Source organism: Mchenga conophoros, linkage group LG7, assembly GCF_057382185.1.
Source record: "Mchenga conophoros isolate Kocher_MC1m ecotype Shallow Benthic linkage group LG7, M_conophoros_male_GT1.1, whole genome shotgun sequence".
Taxonomy (NCBI): Eukaryota; Metazoa; Chordata; class Actinopteri; order Cichliformes; family Cichlidae; genus Mchenga; species Mchenga conophoros.
In genome coordinates this window covers 12,236,497-12,261,321 of record NC_140532.1, presented here as the reverse complement: position 1 = coordinate 12,261,321, position 24,825 = coordinate 12,236,497, and the positions used below count along the sequence as shown (strand labels likewise).

The 24,825-nt window shown below is 40.7% G+C and overlaps 1 protein-coding gene across 4 annotated transcripts in view; it reads left to right on the top strand.

Annotated features, from left to right (window-relative positions):
* The window catches only part of sema4ba (sema domain, immunoglobulin domain (Ig), transmembrane domain (TM) and short cytoplasmic domain, (semaphorin) 4Ba), a 53,295-nt gene extending 29,359 nt beyond the window's left edge, over positions 1–23,936 (top strand). For all 4 annotated transcript variants that reach the window (XM_085282117.1, XM_085282115.1, XM_085282116.1 and 1 more), the window contains exons 2-15: positions 274–682; positions 11,156–11,316; positions 11,519–11,581; positions 12,008–12,106; positions 12,651–12,762; positions 12,982–13,098; positions 13,350–13,507; positions 16,879–17,060; positions 17,520–17,670; positions 18,764–18,974; positions 19,053–19,168; positions 19,576–19,733; positions 20,234–20,325; positions 20,489–23,936. In XM_085282117.1, the coding sequence (XP_085138243.1) occupies positions 565–682; positions 11,156–11,316; positions 11,519–11,581; positions 12,008–12,106; positions 12,651–12,762; positions 12,982–13,098; positions 13,350–13,507; positions 16,879–17,060; positions 17,520–17,670; positions 18,764–18,974; positions 19,053–19,168; positions 19,576–19,733; positions 20,234–20,325; positions 20,489–21,261 (2,511 nt within the window). In that variant the 5' untranslated portion in view covers positions 274–564 and the 3' untranslated portion in view covers positions 21,262–23,936. The remainder of the gene's footprint in view (positions 1–273; positions 683–11,155; positions 11,317–11,518; positions 11,582–12,007; positions 12,107–12,650; positions 12,763–12,981; positions 13,099–13,349; positions 13,508–16,878; positions 17,061–17,519; positions 17,671–18,763; positions 18,975–19,052; positions 19,169–19,575; positions 19,734–20,233; positions 20,326–20,488) is intronic.
* The last annotated feature ends 889 nt before the right edge of the window (positions 23,937–24,825 follow it).

The window sequence follows — 24,825 nt, the reverse complement described above, 5'->3', positions numbered from 1 at the left end:
CCTTCTGGTTTCTGTTTAACCAATCACATTTGGGCAGGCTTTGAACTTTTCATACACCCTGCTGAACCGTTCATGTGGACATCAGCAGATGGCATTACAATTGGTGGACAGGCTCATATATTACAATAGCTCAGTGAACCTGTTGCAAAGTAACGTATAACATTTAACAGATAATTTGAGTGATTTAAGATCACTTTTTCTGTCACTTGGCTTATTATTTCATTTAGCGTGCTAATGCACACTAATTTGAATGCGCTTTCTTTATCCTGATAGGTTTCAGCTGTGACCCTGTGCTGCCGCATATGCATGGAGGCTGATCAATGGAGGCTGTTGCTCTGAGGTCACAAATCATCATTTCAAACCAGCGTCATCGTCTGTAGCCCAGAAGACTGCCCTGAATTCACACCGGTGCAGGCGCATTCTGTTCAAGGAGCCTGGAGCTGCAAGACTAAAGAGAGAGAGAGAGGAGAAGAAAATAAACAAGTGTTATAAAAGACGCTCTACATGAATTCACCAAAAACCTGAAGGGAAATACTGCAAGTTGGCTGGCAGACCTTAGGAGGCATGCGGACAATGAGTATGGCTTGGCTGCGTCTCTCTGCCTTCATTGTCCTTCTGCTTGGTTGTTTTCATATGGCTGTCACGGAAAATGACGTAACTCCACGCCTCACCTTTTCTTACAGTAAGTTTCACAACTTCTTCACAACACAAAAACAGCCACTTTACAAATTACTTTTTTTTTTTTTTTTTTTTTTAAGTAGGCGTGCTTGGTCCCAAGCTGCACTGCTATCCCATATATGCACATCACACACAGCAAGCCTGCAGACACACCAGGCTCTCCTCCTCTCTCGGTGAGCCGAGGAAATGTGAGGTTTGGAGATGCCTGAGGCTCCAGCTGGAGCGTCGTCGGATCCTTTTGTGCGAACCGCAGCACGTGGCCAACTGTCAAAAAACAGTCATCAAGACTGGCATTGTTGCATTCTCTTCTCTAGGTGCTGCTCACAGCTGTCTAGAGGTAAAAGTTTACATAAGTCCACCTGGGAACTTAAATCATGAACACTCAACAGAAACATCTGTTTTCTGCTGAGCTGTTTAGTTCTACATTTGCCACTCTCACTTTCTGCTTACAGATCTGGTCGTCCAGTTCCCGGTGGGTTCCCTATTTATTAACCATGTCCACTGAAAAAAGAAAAAAAATCAATGCACTTCTTATGTGTCCATTGTAAGAGCTAAAAGGATTTCGAGGGGTGAAATGGTGTTTGTCTCCATCATGTAAATCCATGCTGTGAATGGCTGCTCTATCAGGGTGGCTCTGACGAGTACCTGCAGGTCAGACAGTAATTACAAATGAACTGGCCCATTGTGTTTTGACTTACTAAGGACAAGTGGACACAATCTCATGAGCGCTGAGAGTTATTGCTCTTATATAATCAGTTTTTTTTCTGTTTGCTTGCAAAATAACTTTGAGCTTAGGAACCTTTCACATTTCACTCTTAAACTATGGTGGAGATATAGTTATATTCGCCCTCATGTATTGTTTTTCCGATGTTCTGTTTTCTCTCCATTGATAGGTTGAGCCACCGGCATCAAGAACTGCTTGTATCCAATTATTCAAATGATATACTGGTACATTTAAGATGACATGTTGACTTTGCACATTAATTGTGCTCTATTATCTCCACAGAGAATGAAACAAAATGATGGATTGTGGGATCGGTAGAGGCTTTCAGTGATTGATCTGCAGTTAGTGACTCATGTTCAGGCGTCATTAGAGTTACTTCAGGGAGGATTATGTTGATAGATGCTGCTTAGTAATCTATTACAGACACGGGTAGAATTTCCAGTTTGGAGCGAATTTTAAGCCGACCGAGCTTTTACATAGATGCCTGTCTGAGCTTGTGCCTTCCCCTTCATGTTGGACCTCTATACAAACAGATAATCTCTCTCACCTCCCAGCCTCAGCGAAGCCCATAGCTTATCCCTTGTGGAGCATTTCACAACAACACACACCATCCATCACTCACTGAAAAGACACTTCACACTTGGGCCTGTTCTTAAGGAAAGATTTGCTTGGAGGGCGTGCTGCTGGTGTTAAACAACAACTTTTAAAGCATGCGTGACGTGACTGTCCAGGAGATAAGCAGGGAGGGTTTTCTGTCCTGCTTCGATTTTTATTATTGGGGCTTACCAGGCTTCTAGTCGGTCATTAGCTTCTTTTATAGCAGCATTTATGTTGCTGTAACTTTAACCTTATTTATAACTTCATGAAGGGTCATGTAGATAATAATTTAACAACAGAAATAATAATTATGTCCCTGTAAAACTTAACAAGCAGTAATTTTACTCTTTGTTGACGCGGTTAAGAGGCCATACTTTTGTAAAATGTACTAGCTGATTTGAAAAGCAACTCTGACATAGAATTTGTGGAGTCACTGGTATTGTTAGTGTTGAAAAGACCAGTTTTATTTTGTGGCTTAAAGCAAAGAACAAGTATTTTTCTTTTTCTTTTCTTTTCTTCAGCAGATAAAGGTTAAGAGGGCCTGGTGACAAAAGTTGTCCTGCTGTGGTAGTGTCTGTTCTGCTACACTGACATTTTCCAGCCTCCCGCAGAAGGGCTTTGTCACATTGTATTTACAGTATCAAAGCAGAATGCAGTGCTGCAGGCCTCAGGGACCTGAACTTTATACAGCAGAAGCTGCCTGAACTCATCATGGTTTCTGGTCCTCCCTGTCTTTTCTGGATGCCAGTTAGCTTGATGGCTTGCGTGCTTAAATGTAGCACTGTAGGCGGGCCAGAGTCCTGCCTGGCTGATATTCATCTAGTACCATATTTGTAGACGGGCTTTATCTCTTACTCTCTCGGTCTCCCTATCACTTTCTATTTGTCTCTCTTTCTGTCTCGCTCTCTCTTTCTGTCCCCTGGTCCCTGCCTATGCCTTAATGAAGAGGGTAATCTGCCATGAATAATGAATGGGGATTTGTATGTGTTATGGTGTGAACACTTGTCTGGTTCTCATTATGCGCCTATCAGGACGGATCATGGGTTCGGGGAATAGAGCCCGCATCTGCTTTTCTCTCTGCTTTTTTGTTCCAGGCTTTAATGCGCACCATGTTGAATGGCTTAGTGTGCTGAGCACTATTTAAAAGACACACCTATAAGCCTTTTAGTTGCCCGTCTTTTCTTGTTGAACCGTTCAGCCCTCTTCCCACCGTGTGACAGTCGTGCTTTAATTTTGTTTAAGGGGTATGCCCACAGCCACACTAGGGAATAAAGCATTTTTAATTATTTAAAAGCTGTCGTGTCTGGGCCAGTTGAATCAGCCACTCTCGAGTAATTCAAAAGGACAGTGGTGTCAAGTGAGATAACGACTTCTCGATACTATGTTGATGCCACATAGCTGAACATTGGTTTCGTGATGGTATCAGCGCTCAAGCAAATGTGATTACATTGCCTAATAGAGACGTGTAAAGTTGTACTTTATATTAAGACTATGTAAGTAAATGGTAAAATTAGGAAGGAAAATGTAGTAAAAATGCATTTGTCAAATTTTTAAATGGCATTTCAAAATCTAACTAATGCGACAGCTTAGTCTTGGTCTCTAGCTTTTAGTAGGGCCTTACCTTCAGTGTAAAAGTGTTGTTGTGAATTTGCACTAATTGGTGAATTGGTGTATTTGCACTAATTTCCTTATCCACAGTTAATGACGAGAATAGCTTCAGTTCAGCTCTTAAAACAAAATGACCCTAACAACAAGTAAAGAGTGCAACTCTTAACTTTTGTGCAGCTGCTTCACGTCATTCAGTTTCAGGGTGTTGTGGGGACATAGTGACTTTTCAGTTTCTCTGCTCCTTCTGCAATAGCACAGCGTGGAGTCTGGCTGTTCAGGTCTGAATCTGCTGTATTGCTAAAAACAAGTCAAGACCTCATGTACAGTCTCTTTTTTTCTTGGTGCTTCAGCACTGTTCATAGTAGGGGTCAGGGTGAGTTCCCGGTGAAACCAGCAGCTGGTTTACATTATAGTGGTTAATCCAGGGTCAGCTTTTGTAGCTCCCTGACCTGCAGACTGTCTTATCAAGAGAAAAAAAGGATCCTACAGAGCTGAGCTGTGTGAGGTTTTTTTTTTCTTTACAAATGACTGATTTAAAGTATTTAAATGGTAACAGATTGAAGCCCCAGCGTGCTGTATTTTCCCTCTATAAATTACACCACCAAAGCCTGTTATGGCTCATCCCTGTTGCACATATTTTATCTCTACACTTTCCTCAGAATTTACAATATGCCTTTCCAGACTTTGCTTCCTAATGTTGTCTTCAAATTTACCACCTTTCTCTGCATGTGGATGGTGCTGTGGAGACAATATCCTGCTAACGAGATGCAGCCCCACAATTTACCAATACAAACAGCGTGCTCGCAGCTTGCCTAATGAACCTCCCGGTGGATTGACCCTCTTGGCCTGTTGTCTTAATGCATTCCAGATGCTTTAGTCTCAGTCCTTCAGCTTCCCGGGTCTGCTCTCCCACACAATTACCAATTCAGCAGCAGCTCTTAGTAGCTAGTTACAATTACTTGGGATAATGTAGTTAGAGCTCCAGTGTGGGCTGTTTTTATGTCACCAGACTATGCGACAGTAGTAGGAGCTCTGACCCAGCAGGACTCTTCTAATTCTTCTAAAAGCAAATGGCTTTACAAGAGTTCATCTGTTCTACCCTGAGCAAAGTCCTTGAACAAGTACAGTAGACAGATAAAGACAAAGGAAAGACATTCGTTCCGGAGAAGTTCCTTTCCTGCTTCTTCTAAATGTAATTTCCTGCCTCTTATTTTTTTTTACAAGATTATCCAAATGTTGAGGCATCCTAGCTCATCTGGCAATCCTCACTCTTTAAGAAATGAATTACATTAAATAAACTGAATCAGTGTTTTTACTTTACTTTTACTCACTGGACCGATATGTAGGGATGGATAGGCACTCAGTTCTGTAAAAAAGTAAAAAGCTAACTCCCATTTTACCATAGAGGGGTCTCATCCCCCTCACTTTTTAGTTAGAGGCTGATCATGGTTGCCAGATTTAAAGTAAATCGGGTTTTTTCTACATAACACTGATTTGGCTCTGCTTCTGTGTGCATAGGTGTAGTGATGTTTTCCTCAACTGTTGTCATTCGTGCATCCTCTTCTGCCTATTCAACCCTGTTTAAATGTGCTCTCTTAGGACTATTACTGGCAAGTATTCTTCTTCTTCTCCCTCAGAGATGGGAATGTAGGTCATGTTTGTGGTCAGAAGACTGGAAATGGGGCATATGATGTCCTTTAGAGAGGATCTGTCATGAGTCTATTGCTTGCTCTTGAAGGCGATAAAGAGACAAACAGGGGTGTATTTTCTGGGTCATCTTCTAGTGAACCCTGACATTGTACAATTCCAAGCAGATTATCAGTAAAGTCAGGTGTTTTGATAGGGACATTATCTTGTGGGGGTTTTTTTAAGACACCTTTTTTTGCTGTTCAACATATCCAGTTGATGCAGAAGTGGGGATGTTTTTTCTTTTTTTTTCTAGAGTTCTGTGGAAAGAAAACAGGAACAGGTGGTTTAAATGAAGTATGCAATCGTCTGATCTCCTGAACATACAGCTGTAAGAGCTGATAAAACAGTTCCCTTATAAGAGGGCGCTGGTTGAATCAGCCTGTTATCATTGCCCTACAAAACAAAGGGACTTAGATCTCTGGCATTAGAGGACACATTTCTCTACAGTTGCTCTCTTAAAAGGATGTTCTGCATTTTTAATGATCGTTTTTTGGGACCAATCAAAAAAAAAGAAAAGATGCAAAAATGCAGAATGACTTCCTGAAGCAGAAGTTGCTATTAATTTTGTCTCTAAATAGATTAGCAAGTTAGTCTGTGCAAGTATTTCAGTCCATTTAGCCCTTTGTCATTTGCACAAATTACTCTTAATTACATAATAATAGCAATAATCTAATATTGCTTACAGATGGCAGAGAGGGTGCTCTTCATGTACTTGTAGAAAAGGTCACAGATGAAGGGATTTAACCATGCTCAAAGCTGCTATTTCAAACCAGAGATTAAGAGGTCAGGCACTGACTTGGTGAAGTTTAAAGCCCTCTATAAGACATCTGCCCGCTGGCTCCATTTTTCGTGGTGCGTTCAGTTGCAGCTCGACAGCACGACATTGTGTACTCATTCTGATCAGTCCATAATCAGCCTACAAAAAATACAGCGGTTGGTTTTTGGCTTTTGCTTCTTCGTCTTTCCTTTGATTTTTTTTTTATTTTTATTTTTGGAAAATTAGCTTCCTGCCTTAAATATCAGTTTACCCAGGAAACTAAGCAAACAAACAAACACAAAATGAATCGCCTATCCCTGATGGTATGTATCCATCCATATAATTTTGGATTTACCCTTTGAGCTTTCCGCCAAATATCAAATACCATGACATTTAGGTGTGTGTATAATTTTGTTTATGAAACTACAATTAGAAAAACTAGGCAATAATTTGTCTCTCCAGAAACAATGCCTCAGATTCTGGGGCTAATCCACAGGCCTCAGTTTTCCTGGGGAGTTTTTTCTCCAGTGAGAGTGCTGAAAGATCACAGAGTTGGCCATTGTTCCCCAAATGTTGGCTCATGTTTCATTGTTTTTTCTAAGATAACTTACTGGATGACATGTTAGAACCTCAGCAGACAAAAAACATATTTGCTCATCTAGATTCCCGTAAGTGGAAAGATCAGTGTTGAAAGAAAAAAATAACATAAAGGTGTAAGACCGTAAAAAAAGTACAAGTGTGTCTTCATGTAGATCATCCAAGTATTTATAATGAATGAATGCGAGATGCAAGTAACTTGCATGCTGTAAGGTTTCTATAACCAACCAAAAAAAGGGGGGGGAAAAGGCCTAAACCACTTTGATACAAATACGCCCTAAAAATAAGCCCATCTGTTGGAGTCATGCACTTCAAAGTAGTCAACACCTACTTTTAGGGACTTCCATGAAAAAGGTAAGATGGACAAGGATGAAATGCTGCAGGATGATACTGTTGTTGCTGTTCTAGTAGTGGCACAGTGGCCACTTCTGACTTGTTTCTCTGTCACGGATACAAAACCTTCTTCCTTTGAACTCGTCTGTCTGTTTCCTGGTGTACACCACAACATTTCTGGGGCTGCATTGTCATGAAATGACCCGTCGCAAATCAACCTCAGACAGTCAAATAACAATAGAGCGGATTCTTTAAGAAACTGTGGCATATGTGGAGCGGAGGGAAAGACAAGTTCATGCAGGATGCATGCAGCTTTTGATGCTGATTTGGTATTTATATGAGCCATTTCTCGTCTAGCGTTTTTTGTTTTTTTGTTTTGTTTTTTACAGTGCAATCCACATTCACCCATTTACACACACATTCAATAACCTATTACACTCTCACACACAATATCTAGCCCTAAGACGTGCTGGTTGAAGGAGCCAGGGATCAAAACGCTGGCCCTCTCTCCTTTGCCACAGCTGCTGGGGGTAAGAGTCTGTACACTGTCCGACCTGTGGGTTAGTCTATTCAGGTTTTGTGCTCTAGGCGCTATAATATCATAAAAAAAAACTTTTTATGATATTATAATTCTTTTTACTTGCAGAACATTGTGGAAAAAATGTACAGCAGTTTAAAAGAATCCATTTAACAAGCTGGAACCACCACTGAATGTTGAACAAATAATTGATTAATTCCGCCGTGAATCAATTAAAACGAGACTTATTGTTACATTGAGTGAATCAAATGATAATTTATGGCTAAGAGCCTGTTATCAACTGATCATTTCAGCAATAAAACTTAACTGCAAGTCATTAATAATCTGTTTTACTGGACAAATTAACTATAGCTCAGGCGGTAGACGGGATCAACTACTAATTGGAAGGTTGGCGGTTCGATCCCTGGCTGCTCCAGTCTTAGTAATACTAGGATATCAACCTCAAGTGAGCGAATGTTTGTGAATGCTAGATGGAAATCACTTAACTATAGGGGGGAGAAAAGAGCTTGTATGAATGTGTGTGCACTCCACTTTTATTGATATGATCCAAGTAGGCATGAACCTTGCTTGGACCGCTTCCCTTTCCAAGAAAACACTACCTACTCTATATAAGGTACTTCAGAGCAGCCTGCAAAAACTGGGCAGGGTTTGACACTGAGTAGTAAAACGAACGAACAGCATTTTTGGAAAAGCAAACTGCACTCTGGCGCTCTCTCAAACATCACTATCCTCGACATGCAATTCCTCGTGTAGACGGATACAAAAAAAACTGTGAAGCATCATCTGTGCCTGTTCCTTCCATTGTTCTCTTGTCTCGCGGATGCATTGTTGTTTTTGAAGCTGTCACAAAATTATCACATCACCTCATGAGTCTGGTTTGCTGCACCTTGTGCTGAACTCCTGCAGCAGAAAAGTGGGCACCACATTAACATTAGCATTCATTTGGAGTTGTGTTTCCAACCGTCCTGGGACTTTATGATTAAGATTCACTCCCCTTTTACTCCGTTTTGGACTCCAATGTGAGCAAAATGTTAGCTATTTTTCCCCAGTATTGCAGTGAAATTGAAGATGTTTTAAAAAAAACAAAAAACAACCAGCTTGCTGCAAATTAAACATTAATTTTAAGACTGTCCAGCCGCTTCTGTAAGCCTGAATGCACCACGTGGTCAAAAAAATGATAAAATGTACCATTTAGCAATTACCGACTCCTCAGAGAAATAAAGCATTGTCAAACAGTTGGTCGCCAATAAATGATCTTTGTTTTCCAAAAGGTATGAAGCAAAAGCTTTGTATAGCTGCAAAACCCTCCTGGATCTCTTTAATGATATTCAATTGGGAGCCTTATTGTTTCTTTTTGTCATCTGTGGTTGCTAAGTATGACAGCGGTGATTTGACTCCAGAGAGTAATTGTGTAGATATTCTCCTCTGTGAAAATCCCTCAAAGCTTTTGTTTTGGTTGAGGCTTTGGCCTTTGTCTTTCCCGCTCTGTAAATCACAGCTGAATTTGCCCACGGCTCTGTGGGGAGGAAAAAAAATGGGGGGAACAGTACCGGCATGGAGCAGCAGTCCATTTATCCTTTAATGATAGTGGGAAGGAGAGAGAATGGCCCCCGTGGGTCCATGTACAGTACATGGAGGAGAGCCTCTTGTGGTTTTACGGACAGATTTAACTACAATATGGCTCACTGTTGCCGTGGTGATGGACCGCTATTAACATGTTGTTTTCCCAAGGGAGAGGAAGTCTCTCGACCTCCTGTACCAGCACACTAAGGTGAGGTTATATTAGGTCACATATACTGCAGGGTATGTACCACATGGTGAGCCTATTGTCAGTAGAACTTAATGGCTTTATCTGGACCGGATTAGTTTAATGCGGTGAAGTGCTATAATTTTAATTATTACCACCAGCAGTAGTGGGTTTAATACAGTTTCACTCTACTGTGCATGTGATGTTGTAAATTTGAACAGTGAAAAACAGTGAAAATGCATCACTGCCACAGTGGGCTGCTACTAGCAGCGACTCTCAAAGCCTTGAAACCCTACCACATTTAAATTTAAGTATATACTCCTTCATTTGGTGATTCGATGATGGCCCTAAATCTCCCACAGGTGTATTGACCCTTTGTGCCCCAGCGATTGTCTTAGAGGTGATCATTCAGAATAACTTTGTACTGATTTGTCCTTTACCTTGTCACCTGTGTACAGTGTAGATAAAGGCGCCTCATCATATCAGCTGATGTGACGAGGCGCTCTAAATGTTGTTGCTGGCTCATAGATCGGAAGTCCCCCGAATACATGAGAGTAACTTTCAAAATATTGTGATACGAATTAAAATAAGTGTGTTTTTTTTTCCTTCTTGATGAAAATATGTTAAAACTAAATAAAGGGAAAGAAAAGCAATCAAAGGGTGAAATTGCAAACTGTTTGCATTACTACCTTTTTTTGTATATTTGTAAAAGTTGCATTTACAAATTTAGATTGTGTTCCCCTCACTGTTTCAGCTTTCATTTTCATTTTTTTTTTGTATGTGCTATTTGCATTTTCTTTTTTCTGTTTTTTTCTGTAAGCATTGCATTTTGATGTGGCACTTAAAAAACTATTTTCTTATTTACTTTCTGTCTAGCTTACAGAAATGTCACAACTTGGGTATATTGTGTTATTTCTTTAACTTCATTTTCTAAATCTTTAGTATTTCTGCAGCTATTAGTGTCCGTACTCTTATAGTAGGTGGGTTCAAAGAGGACTCTGTTATTTCTTTTCTTTTTTTTTACAGTTCACATTTCAAGGCCTGAGATCCTGTTTCAGAACTTCAGTGACTAAGTTTCCATTAGCTCCTGGCTTCTGTTTATGCTGGCATGCCGCTGAGGCGAGTTGTTCACGTTGTGCTGGCAGTGAAGGCCTCCAAACTGCTGCAAGTCTGAGATACACATGGGCTTTTTTAAAGCAGCGATTAGAGGGAGTTAATGGTTTAACTCTTGGCTTTAGTCAGGAGTTGTTGGTGTGGTGGAAACAAAGCAATTTATTTTCCATAGTTGATTTAAAATTATTGAACTGTTGGAGAAATATGGGGAATTTTTCTGATGAGGTGCCAGTAAGATTTGGAAGCTGTAGTTTCACGTACTGTCCAAGCAGACAGAGAAACAGGCACATTCGTTCAGTCATTTATTTATTTTTGCAAAAACCTTCAGGTTTAACAAACACTGTGAGGCCCACATTATATGTTGCTGTTCATCTCATCTACTTGATATTCTCAGCTTCAAAGTCCATCTTTTTCTGGTTCTAGATGCTGAACATGTAGTCACAAGTGAGAGCTGGGTGGCTTTCTCTTGCTTTCACCCTCATTCTTCTCATTTTCACATCAGTTTTCACTGTGTGCTAACTGATGAAGTCAAAAGTGCAAAATAGCAATGCTCATGCAGAGATAAATATTCTATCATTTAAGAAAATCTTTGTCATTAATATTAAGACACACAAAAAGTCTCATTCTGTGTTGTGATTGCACCTTAATTCATTCCCTGTCTTCAGCAGTTTATAATATAGTGATCCGTCCCCTCATTTTAACCTGGACAAGTTCATTTTTGAATTATTACATGTTTATTTTTATTCCTCTGTCTGTGTTTTTGTTTCTGTATAGATGCAAAGGAGAGAACTACCAGAAGTTTCTCAGTGAGCGGAGTCTTCAACTTTACCTCTCTGCTGCTCAGTAGCGAAAACGGCATGTTGTATGTTGGCGCTCGGGAGAATCTCTTGGCTCTCAGCCTCTCTGATATCAGCGCAGCCAAGCTACAAAGAAAGGTAAGAGTCAGTGTGCAAGCAGCTGTGAACTGCAATACCACATAAACTGTATTTATATGAATTCATTTATGATATGATCCCAGAGGTGTAGTATACGTAGATGGCAATAAGTATGCTAAGCTCCCAGTAGTCCAAAGTGACTATAACACACCTCACTATATGATATCTACTGTATGCAATTGATGCTATTTTTCTTCTGCAGCTTGCATGGAAAACCCCAGAGAGGAAGAGAGAAGAGTGCAGTTTCAAAGGCAAAGACCTGCAGGCGAGTGAACTGATGGTTTCATACACAAGTGCCTAAACTCACACGTGGCTCAAACACGACCAGTGCTAGATGGCAAACAGATCCAGGGCAGAACCCTGGACATTTCCTCTCAAGTTGAGACTTTCCATGCTACAACAATGGATGTTTTTTCCCTCCTTCCAGTCACAGTTTTCCACTTTTTTTTATGGCAGCCCCCAGTCACAGAGCCTTCAGTAAGGGTCACTACATTAGCAGGAGGAATTAGTGCTTTTACTTTACCATTTGAAAAGCTGTCGGATGGAAATGTATTCTTACTTCTTCACAAATTTCTCTAAACTGTTCTATGTTAGAGCATGAAAAGAAAAATGACTTTCTGGACAGTTTAAAAGAAAGAAGTTGGTTAAAACAATCAGTCTAATAGAACTTTTCCCTGTGTTTCTAATACAGACGGATTGCTTCAACTACATCAAAATCTTACTACGCATGAACAGCACTCATCTGTACGTTTGTGGAACCTATGCCTTCAGCCCCATCTGTGCTTACATAGTAAGTGTTTAATGGAGGAGCATGCATCTGTTGCAGTGCCCACATTTGAGCACGCCTGGTTTTGGATATTAAAAAAAAAAAAAAATCTGTTCCATTTGTTTGTTTTTGGAAAAGCTGATTACCCCCGGTGCAAGATTTTATATCTGATTTATTTATTTGATTCTAGAGGAAGAGATGCATTCTGCTTCCTGCCTCTCAACTCACTTAGCAGTCTGGCTCAGGCTCTGCCCGGCCAGATACCATATAAGTGCATTATTTTATTATCTCCTGTGCCTTATGGGAAATGGATCAAAAATATTTAATGCACGTAATCGAATAATGTAAGAATCAATGTCGTTTTCAATCCTTTTCTACAAATCTTTTAAGGCCTTTTAGAGCAATCCATAACAAACAAACACGTGACCTTTGCTGCAGTTTCTAGCAAACACAGACTGACCTCCTTTCCGCTGTGAGACTTGAGTCTGCGGTCACTATCAGAGCAGGTTACAGCTCTACTTCAAACTCAGCGTGTGACATGTGATGTGTGTGTGTGTGTTTCCTCCAGAACACTACAGACTTCTCCCTTGTCAAGAGTGATACTGGTGAGATTGTTACAGAGGATGGACGGAGCCGCTGCCCATTCAACCCTGAATACAAGTCCACTGCCATCATGGCTGGTAGGTCTCACGATGGCTGTCAGCCGCTGATAAAAATCAGGCTCGCTTAAATGGTTTGGATTTATAGAAGCCACTGTGGGAATCAGTAAAGTACTTTGGTAAATCCTATAAAGACAAACTGTGGCATAACCTCTGGATTTCATTACCGCATGTGACGCAGAAGCCCATTCCCTTGTGATAAGTACTCTTATTACGATGGTCTTCTTCACCCTGTTGCAGATGGAGAGCTGTATACTGGCACAGTCAGTAATTTCCAAGGAAATGAACCCATCATTTACAAGAGTCTAAGCCAAGGAACAGCTCTAAAAACAGAAAACTCACTTAACTGGCTTCAAGGTACAGTATAATAGCTGGAAGGCAATGTTTTTTTTGTTGTGTCTCATTTGAGATAAATGACATTGTCAAACTGCTTGCACCAAATCTACTGAATGGGAAGTTTACAGTGTGGCATCACTTGAAATGATGAATATGAAAAAGTGTGTACCTGCAGTCTGTCAGTCCCTGTTGAAATTGGACTGCGTTTGCCATGGGAATAGGGATGTCTGTCCCTAGATCCCATTGTGACAGTATTGTTGGTTTCCTTTCAGATCCAGCCTTTGTTGGCTCTGCCTACATACAGGAGAGCCTTCCCAAGGGCAACCCGGTGGGCGATGATGATAAGATTTACTTCTTCTTCAGTGAAGCGGGGAAGGAGTTTGATTTCTTTGACAACACCATTGTGTCACGCATTGCTCGTGTGTGTAAGGTGAGCGACGCTCCAAGGCAGATAGTCCATCTAAAGCAGCTTTCTTACCCTTGGGTAATGTGTACTCCCTGCTGTCTCTATAGAATTCTATTAAAGCAGGAGTTTGCTTGTTTGTTTGTGCTCAGTACCTATACAGGAATGTACAGTATGTAGTCTACTGAAAGCTGCTTATAGCTCAGAGTCCTTCTGGGCAGTGACGCACGAGCTGTTGTTACAGAAAAACATTTTTCTTGCACGTTCGCCTCAGTTTGATTCCTTTCCATCCAAATCTGCTCTCTCTGCTCTTATCATGTTTCACCAAATATTTGCGTTCAGACAGGATTCAGTATCCAACTACAAATCACTTAGGATTACTGAAGCGTGGGATCTGTGTGCAGAAATGCTTTGACACCTTCTGCGGACCTCACACAGTGTTTGTTCATTTTTAAGCATTATATTAGTATTTATGCCTTGAGAAGTCAGTCCTCCAGATCAGACTGCTGTTTGGCTCTCCTAAAACAATCACACTCACCACTGTGTGAAGAGGGTGAAAAATAGTGATGAGAGTTTGAGATGGAAGGAGGGGGGGTCCATCCATTCATTCATTCACCTTTTTTTCTCCATACATCCATTTAAAGGACAAATATTCCAATATTAATATTGACTCAGGAGCAACTAGTAAAAATAGATTAAAAAAAAACCTATTTTAATTAAGTAAAAGAATAAGAAGAAGGAAGTTTTAGTATTTGTTAGTTTTATACTAACATTTTATCAAAGCTTTCCTAATGAGGCATTGATGAATGTCAACAAGACTGTGAGTGAAATCCTTTCAAAATGTTTCATAGAGTAATAATTAAAAAGACTAAAGCTGACCAGTCGCGGCACATGGACCCCCTCCCTGAGCCTGGTTTTGCCGGAGGTTTCTTCCTGTTAAAAGGGAGTTTTTCCTTCCCTCTGTCACCAAAGTGCTTGATCATAGGGGGTAATATGATTGTTGTCTTTTTCTCTGTATGTATTATTGTAGGGTCTACCTTACAATATAAAGCACCTTGAGGCAACTGTTATTGTGATTTGGTGCTAAATAAATAAAACTGAATTGAACTAAATTGAATTGAAAGTTAAACCATTAAAAACTAAACTAAATATTCTTAAATAATAAAAACTGAACTAAAACAAGCAAACCCACTCTGGAAACTAACTGAACCCAAACTAAATGTCAAAACAAAATAAAAATAAAAGCTAATTAGAGAAAAATCAAAACTATTATAACTCTGCTCATGTGGCATTTTGATGATAATTTTCTCACGTACGTTTAAAATATGTAACACGGAACAGATTACCCAGAAGGAAATTGGCAATAATGTTTAAGGTTTTTAGCTTCTTAAGCAGTGCTGAAGGAAATATAAAGCATAACAAAGCTTTAAAATGAGGCAAACGGTCAGTCTCGGTAAAACTTTACAGCGACGCCAGTTCAAGTAAACTATTCACGTCCAGTTTTAGTCTTCCAAAATGTGCTTCACCAACTGTGTCGGCGGCCGTCTCCATGCTTGCTGTATATCCAGGTGTTTACTATTGCTTTAGTTCCACTTCATCGAGGCTAACTATGGAATGATAAACAATGTTTTGGTTGAAACAAACACAACAAAGCATGTTCTCATTTGCAGGATTGTTCCGTTTCCCAGAAAGAAGCCATTACCGCCCGCCATGTTCATGGCTTTTTGAACAGCCTTTTGAACAAGGGGTGCCTTTACAAGGGATTAATGAATGGGATGCATTTTCTTCAATTATTCAGAAGTCAGTTTAAGCCCAGAGTGGCACTGAATTATAAAACTCGGTTCAGCCCAAAGGACCAGGGAATATATATGTTGCTCATTATCTGCCTGGGTTACAACAAGTAATTGCTTCAGAAGCTCAGTCTTGGTCATGTGTCATTTCCCTTTCCATCCCGTGCTGCCACTTCCTCTGATTAATGTTATGCTAAGGTGGACTCAATTGAAGCTTCATGTTAAAGACGTTTTATGTGGTTTAGGTCATTTAGCATTTCTCTTGGTCCTCTGGAGAGCTGCAAAACTGATTACAACGGCGAACTTCGAGCTTGTTAGATCTATGATAAACAGATTGTCTCTTTACAAAACTAAATTAAGCTCTTTAATTTAGCTCTTGATGTGCAATCACCTTCCTGAGACCTGTAACACCTCATCAAACAGTTATATATATATACATATCACATACTGTAAATGTCATTCACACTGAAGCGCCGAGATGTATTTACTCTCCAGTTTGCACTGATATTCTATCATACAAATCGGTGCATCCTAATTAGTCTGCATGTCAAAGAAGTCCCACATCCCTCATAGCAATTTGAAGGCTCGTGCCAAAGGCGGTGAATCACAGCAGCAGTATCAGTCAAGGAGGATTGTCAGAGAGCAGTGCTTCTTCTTTTTCATTTAAAAGCATTTGCCCTCCTCTAAGCCCCAAGTGTTTTTTTTTTATCTATGCCAGTTGTGATGATGTATATTGTTTTCATGACCTAGAAGTCTTCCGCCTCGGGGTTGTAACTATGTTGCAGGCACAATTGATTTAGCTCATTGTGGTTTTACGAGGAGGTTAATGTTTTTCAGTTACGTCAATTTGAACAAATTCACCTTTGGACAGGGCGCTCTCTGTTTTTGTTTTTGTCACAAAGAAGGAAAACAAAGACAGGAGAATGTATTTCCCTACACATTATAACATACAGTGTCTAAGGCAGGGATGTTAACACTCATTTTACACGGTGGGCCACATGCAGCCCACTTCGATCACTCAACCAGTGAAACTTCCTTTCCTGTCAGTGTAAAGAAGTTTAACTACACTAAATACACATTTAATCTCTGTGGTATCTTAATCTAATAAAAAAGCAGTGTAATTTCAACAACACATCTTAGTTTTTCTACATGATAGAAGTAAAGTGTATTAGCACAACTATTTGGGCTTAAATTCACAAAGAATGTCCCTTTCATTTAATTGTTTATCGGTTACTTAATTACTTTAATGTAGTATAAATGGCCATAGGGGAGGTCTTTATCACCAGGAAACGCTGTAAAACTTAAATACAGTTAAAAGTCCAATCCCTGTTTCCCCTCAATTTTCCAAACTGATGCAATGGGCCCCCAGGCCTAATGTTTGACACCCCTGATCAAAGGCATGTTATAGTATGTTTTTGCAGTGTACCATGTGGTGCATATCATCATTTCAGAATATGCACCGCAGATCTGTCAGATCCCATCAAATCACACTTGTGTGTCAAACTGTGTGAGGATATTGTCTATACTGACCTCAGGTGTCAGATCTCATACTGCAGCGCCTCGTGCTGGAAAAAATCCCCCTCCTAACCAACAGTTATTGTGTTGCAGGGTGACGTTGGAGGTGAAAGGGTGCTGCAGAAGAAATGGACGACGTTCCTGAAGGCTCAGCTCTTGTGTTCTCTGCCCGATGACGGCTTTCCCTTCAACATAATCCAAGACATGTTTGTGCTCACACCCAGTCCGGAGGACTGGAAGAACACAGTGTTTTATGGAGTCTTCACCTCTCAGTGGTGAGAGCTTTTAAATCTTTTGATTAAGATAACAATGAAATAAATGTACAGACACCTTTAAGGTAATTATTTCACACACATGAGGGATTATAAAATGAAAAACAGTGGCATACCTGATTGTGTTTGTGAAGGCTGTGGAGATTTAAACCATTATGAACACCAGGAAGATCAAGACAAGCATCTTGATCTTACTCGTAACATTTAGATTACTAATTAAATATGTATTCAATCATGTTTCTCAATGATCTGTGATAGATGAGAATTGTTATTTAAAGATAAAATGTATGTATAAAATTTACTGTCAAGCAAAGAAGAGTGTAACAGGACTTAACTACCAGTTTTCCATCTGTTTTGGTGGATTTTCACTGTATTATCTCTATGTTTACGTACAGCTTTTTTCAAGGCTTTACAAGTTTGAAAGATTGTAATCATCTGTCAATTGTTTATGTCCTATAAAAGGTACAAAGGTGCATCAGGAAGCTCTGCAGTGTGCTCCTTCACTATGGACCAGGTAGAAAAGGCGTTCAACGGGCGATACCGTGAGGTTAACCGCGAAACCCAGCAGTGGTATACTTACAACCATCCGGTGCCAGAGCCTCGGCCTGGAGCGGTGAGTGCTTTCCTGCTGCCCTCTGCTGGAAAACCCAGTAGATACATCCTGCACATGTCACTACTCTGCACTGTGTCTCTTCAGCTGCATGAGGTCTCTAGGGCTACGTTCACACTGCAGGTCTTAATGCTCAATTCAGATTTTTTGATCAAATCCGATTTTTTTTGTCTGCTCGTTCACACTACAAATAAAATGCGACAGCAAACGTGCTCTAGTGTGAACGCTCAAAGCGGCCCACATGCGCAAAAGAAGATGTCACACACAACGCGCTCTGTTTAGACCCAGAGCAAACAATATTGTTTGACAGATGGCCCTTAATATAAAGACTTTGGACTTTACGTTTCCCAATTTTTGCTTCAAGTTATTTTGTTATTTACATAATAATGTAGATAACCTAATAATTATCCTTATTGCTGTTTTAGAGAGGAGCGGTGCTTCAAAGGATAGTTGCAGATTTCTGTCATAATCTGCAGATTATACAGTACAAATAAAATGTTAACGTTTCTCCAACGTTGTCTTCCCAGCAGTTTCACCGGATGGCCAGGAAGCGTTCGCGATGTCTTATCGGGCGCTTCTCCGGCGCTGATAATTGGCGTCTGTCTTGTGTCAGTGACATAAGATGGATTTAATGGAACTTGACCGTTCAAACAGCAGTCGCTTTCTGAAACATCGGATATGTATCGGATTCAGTACCACATACGAAAGTGACCCAGATCGGATTTGTAAATATCGGATTTGTGCCGTTCACACTGTCATACCAAGATCGTATATGGGTCGCATAGGGTCAAAAAAATCGGATTTGATGTGCTTTCGCCTGCAGTGTGAACGTAGCCTAGGTTGTTCCCATTTGTGACTGCTGATAGAGGCTTGATCAGATATCTTTTAGACAGGCATCACTCGTCTCCAGGTCCTAAACATGATTCTTATCAAACGACTGTAGGTTTAATTTCCTGACTTATCAAACTGAAATCACTGAAATGACCTGGTAATAAAATAAACACACAAAGAAGTGCTGTACAGCCGCTGCAGGTTTCATTATCCAGTGAACGTATGGGGAAAGCATGTAAAGCAGTATGTTTGTTGTGTTTTCCAGTGCATCACAAACGCTGCCAGAAAACAGGGCATCTCCTCCTCGTTGCTCATGCCAGACAAGGTGCTGAATTTTGTCAAAGACCACTTCCTGATGGACAGCGTGATCCGCAGCCAGCCTCTGCTACTCAAGCGCAATGTCCGCTACACGCAGATCGCCGTCCATCGTGTTCAAGCAGCTAAAAAGGTGTATAACGTGCTCTTCATTGGCACAGGTAAACAGCTCACCGCTCACAAACACTCTTCACCTGCACCCTTGTTTTATCTGACTTCACTTAAACTCTCTTCTCCAGATGATGGGAGACTTCATAAAGCCATTAACGTCAACAAGAAGATGCACATTATTGAAGAGATGGTGCTCTTCCGTGACTCTCAGCCGGTGCAGCACATTGAGCTGGACACTGAAAAGGTACACGTGGTGTTCGGAAAGAAAACGGTCCGATTTAATTCACAGCACTTTCTCATGGTTTAAACTAATGGGCTCAGTAAATTCATTTATTGGCAGTTTAGAGACTCCATGAGCCATTAAGAGTCGCAGCCTGCAGCGTACCCCGTGTTCAGTGAGCTAATTGCGTGCAACTTTCTCTCAGGGGATCTGCAGCTGGGGTTTTAACAGCTGGATTTGTGACACTTCCTGAATCCTGGCATGTGCTTCCATACATCAGGGCAAAGGAATTCCTTTTAAAATGGATGAAAGAAGTCTACCACATTTAGATCAGGGTCACAAAGAGAGGACTCTGGATGAAAATAGTAACCCAGTATCAGTATTTGGGGCACCTCCTGACTGTCCCCTTCTTTGTCATCTGTCATCCACAGGGTCAGCTCTATGTTTCTTCTTTCTCTGAACTGGTGGAGGTCTCAGTAGCTAACTGCACTAATTATCAGAGCTGTGGGGAGTGCATCCTCTCGAGGGATCCTTACTGTGCCTGGAATGGGAAGCAATGTGTAGATGTCAGACGTGCTACACCAAACAAGTACGTATCCCGCTGCACAATATTTATTTTAGCAGCCAAGGCTTTCTGTGATCATAAACTGTACATAAAAGGTTGAAGTCCTGTTTGAAACCTCAAATTTGGCAATTTCATTGTCACCATCTTGATGAACCAGGCATGAGGGATGCTCTACCCCGAATAATCATGTATTTTACTCTAAACAGGAAAACAATTTACCAAACAAGCATCATGTTGTATTAAATAAGACTGGAAACTAGCAATTAAGACTATAAACCCACTAGGAAACTGTTTAATCCGCTTTACAATCTTTTGTTTGTGCCCAGATTTGCCCCCTGCTCCACATGAGTAAGAACACGGGTTTAAAGATCTTTCACACTGGATTCACTTTTCAGGCCCAGGGGCTCTGTCCTTCTTTTATATTCAGTCTATGCCTGTGATATGCAAATATTAGATGAGAGAGTGCATTTAAAAAAAAAAAGAAGATTATGATTATTATTTATGGTTAATTGTATGTGTTTCAGTGCCTGGCGGCAGGATGTAGATGAAGCAGACACATCAGCTATTTGCAATAAGACTGCGGCAAGTCCACGGTTTGCCAGACCTCCACCTACACGTATGTGGCCTCCTCTTCTCTAAGATTTACAGAGCACTCTCCATTTCCGTGCTATGCCTCTCAAAATGAGAGTTGATTAAAAAAAACATTATTCTGTATCAGCCGTGTGGTACAGCCTTTTTTCACGCCATACCTGACTCATCTACGCTTTGACTTTCCGCAGGGATGTCGTCATGCCAGGTGATCATTATCCCAGCCAACACATTCAAAGTACTGCCCTGCAAGCTGCGCTCTAATTTGGCTGAAAGGAAGTGGGAGTTCGGTGAGAGCGCAGGTCATTTCCATTACCCCAGCCCAGAGGGGGGACTGGTGGTGGTAGCTCAAGCGGACAAGCAGGAAACATACGAGTGCTGGTCAGTGGAGGAGGGCTTCAGACAGCTGCTGGCAAACTACTGTGTGAGAGGCGAAGCCAAGGAGGAGAGCACCACCTTGACGGGCCGTTCACGTACGCCGCAGATCTCACAGGAGGAAATCATCATCCTGCCAGGGGAGGCCCGCTCGCCGCAGATCAACACAAAGACCTACTGGAACGAGCTAATCGTTGTATGCGCCCTCCTGGTGTTTTCCCTGGTAGTCTTCTCCCTTTTTGTGGTTTACAGGAACCGTGACCACATGAAGTCCATGCTGAAGGAGGGAGAGTGCCCGAACATGCAGCAGAAGAAGCCCAGAATAGTGGGGAAACCCGCTGAAAACTTGCCGCTCAACGGCAACACAGTCACAACCTCAGCTTCGGATCACAAGGGGTACCAGACCCTTAATGACAACTACATCTGCAGCACTCCACCGCACGAGTGCTCGTCACCTGATAACAGCAAGAGCTTCTCTGAATCGGAGAAGAGGCCTCTGAACTTAAGAGAGAGCCACGTGGAGATTTCACCCACGTGCCCCCGGCCTCGAGTCCGGCTGGGCTCCGAGATTAAAGACTCTATAGTGTGAGGCAGGCTTCATGTTATATGGAGTGACTGCTTTTGAACTCAAAGGAAAGAGTGCACTTGTTGAGAAAGACAAAAACATAAGAGGGAAAAATCAGCACTCTCGTGGAGAGACTTTACATTACACAGATTTTGCACTCTCTCTCTCGCTCCTTTTTCTTTCTTTTTTAATTCTGTCGATGTGGTCCATGTGCGTTTTATTTCGTTTTCCTCTCACCCTCTTATTCAAGTGCATTTGAAGCACACTGAAGAAGCTCCGGCTCGCCTTCAGACTTTCACGTACGGCTCACGGGAATGTAACGAGCATTGACATGGCATCGTGACCACGATTTAGCGAACAGATTTCAGAGAGTTGCCTTTCACAGTCCGTCCATATGACATGCCGGTAATACTCTGAAAGGCAGAGTGATGCTCGAACACGACGCCTGACGCAGTGTTTGCTGATTTATTTTCATTCTGCGAGAGTTTAGCCTTCACTGAGGTTGTGCACTATGTACTGTACTGTAGCAAGGTAAAGCAGAATCCACACGAACAAGTCAAAGACAGGCAAGATATACATACATATTAAAAAAGTCCTGTAATGTTTCTTACAGGATAGCCTGTGTACATTCACACAAGTACACTCATTATTTTAGAGTTAATTCAAACACAGCAAGAACAAAGAAATCTGAAAAGATGAAAGCAGAAATGCAGAAACTCTTACCACCTCAATCACTGCACTCCAAGAAAAGAGAGAAATATGCTTTTTAAGTATTGCCATCTTTACTAGGTATAAATATTTGTCTGATGACGACTGACTTTAAGTTGTTAGATTTGTCTTGGTTTTCTTTCACCAAATATGATAAAAGGGAAGGGAGGGGGACTCATTCCAGGTATTATCACGCTATTCTTCATGAGATAGGCAGTCTATGCAAAGCAAATAATGTGAAGTGGGGTAAACACCGAGAAACACCTCACCTTGAGACTGAGTAAGCACAAAGGTGTTGGCACTGTTAATTACTTTAGATACAGTGGCACTACAAACACACACCCACGCAAAGAGACGCACACTCATTACACCGCAGTCGCAAGTATGCAAGAGATTTTAGCCATTTTGGTGCGTTTTCTGGAGAAAGATGATGCAGCTCTGAAAGGCTGGCGTGACAAAAACAGACGATAAAAGACGAGCGTCCGGAACGGTAATGTTAAATTTGCGGCAGGTCATTTATTGCAGCATGATGAAAGGTTATCAATATTTATTATCGTCATTATTAATATTATTATTATGTGGCCAATAGGTTATTTTATGGAGACATTTTTTCACAGCTGTTCTGTCACTGAATCATACTGAATCTAAAACAAACACCTAAAAATAATGTGATTTCAATAACACACCTGTAGACTGCCACCTTTGATATAAATATAAACTGAAGAGTGTTGATGAAGAAAACAGCCTCTTAGGTGGTTGTAAAGGCAACCATTAAGGCAATAACTCTCATTCTCATTCAGTAATAAACAGGGGAATTGTTCATTTTACTGATTTTTCTCGCTTTAATATAACTAAATCAGATGATTGCGTAACTTGAAAGCGTTTCTCATGTCATCCAATATTTTTTTATTCTTACTTGAGTATGGCTCTAGTATTGTGATCCAGCCAGCAAAATCAATACTTCACAACAACAACAACAACAGAAAAAATGCGTACCTGAAGGGAAGGCATATACATCGTGACTCAGAAAGCACAGGATTTGCACATCATGTTAGGAGCCTTAGTACACTGCAGGTTATGGATTTGGTTACAAATCTGCCTTGGGGGGAGGGGTGGGAATGGAGAATGCCTTCTGAAACAATAATCAAGAGATGTGCCTCTTGGGGATAATAAACTAACCAGGTAGTAGTGCTCTGGAGTCAAACGCTACACTGTAGGTGTGACAGGACTGGCCATACTTAAAAAAAAAAACACGTCAAAACCGTGAATACGTGTAATTTAATTGTGTCAATGTTGTACAATACGTGCTCATGAGAGGTGTCGTTTTATTTTACATTTTTGTTAGGGTGGCTTCAAGCGCAGTCAGGGATTCTATTTTATTCTTAAACTGTAGTGCATAAATAACCACTGGCTGATTTTTCTTTTTTTTTTTAAATATTAAAAAAAATATAAGCATTAGTATTATATTACATTTCCTATAAATGGCACTGCAAAACTGAATTTCAAAGACTAGTCAGCTATATTCACTCATGCAATATGAAAGACTCATGCTTTGACTGTTATTAAAAACAACAAGTGGCAGCTTTTGGTGAAGCGGCTGTCATCAGAACAATATTAAATTTGCAAAGCGCAGAATAAATACGGCGTGGCAGTGATTTAGTCGAATATGTGCAGGTACTGAATATGTTTTTCTGTATTTGAATACAAGCCTACACTATTAATGCCACAGTGAAAGTATCGTTGTCTGCTCTCACTTATTGAACCACTATAGTCGGGCCTTCTTCTATTTGTGACAGTACAAGTTGCTCAGACTCTTGTCAACATGTATTGTAAGTAAACAAGTTTTTATGTAAAGTTGTTTTGTAAATTCAGCTGCCAATGTAAAAAATATTGTGAATTGTATTTTTTTGTATCATACATCACTACTGTTTTCTTTCTTTTTGTATTGTATATAAAAAGCACTTTATTTTAATTTTTCAAATAAAGATAAAATGGAGATTTTTGTTATTTGAAAGGCTCATGATTTCAGTAGGTTAACCATTTCCTTTCAGACAATGGTGCAGGTTTTTGCAAGAGCGTTGTAGTGGGAGACCTCAAATCTGGGTTTTAATGGGTCCATATGCAAGAAATTTTATTTTTTACCATCTAACATTTGATGCAAATACCAATTTGTATCATTTTCTGGTAGAAATTTGTTTATTTAACCTCCAGCTGGTTAAAAGGGAGCTTTCCTTTCCCACTGTTCCCAAGTGCTTGCTCATTAAGGGCTCATTTGATTATTGGGATTGTCCCTGTGTTATTGTAAGGTCTTTACCTCACAATATAAAGCGCGTTGAAGTGACTGTGAATCATGGCCCTAGGTCCGATTTAAATCGCCCCTCGCTCCTACCTTAAAATGTATTATTTATGGACTGCCATCATAAACAGAATAAACTATAATTTCTTCTTTTACCGCATGGCGGCAGCACCTTCTGATATGTTGCAAATAATAACTACATAAATGCTTTATAAACTCATACAATAGTAAGTGCCGTTCAAAATTAACCTGAGATACTGATATTCAGCAGCTTTACCAAGTTTCAGGTATTCCAGCTTGAGTTGGTACTAGGGCAACCAGGGAAACATCCCCCACACCATTATACCCCCATCAGCCTGAACCACTAATTACCAAGGAGGATGGATTCATGCTTTCATGTTGTTTACCCGAATTTCTGACTATACCATCTGAAAGTTGCTGCAAAAACAGAACAAAGCAATAGTTCCACTTTTCTCTTGTCTCATTTTGGTGACCCTGTGTGATTTATAGCCTTAGTTTTCTATTTGTGGCTGTCAGGAGCAGAGGTCGGTGTGATCCTTTGCTGCTGTAGCTCACCTGCTTGA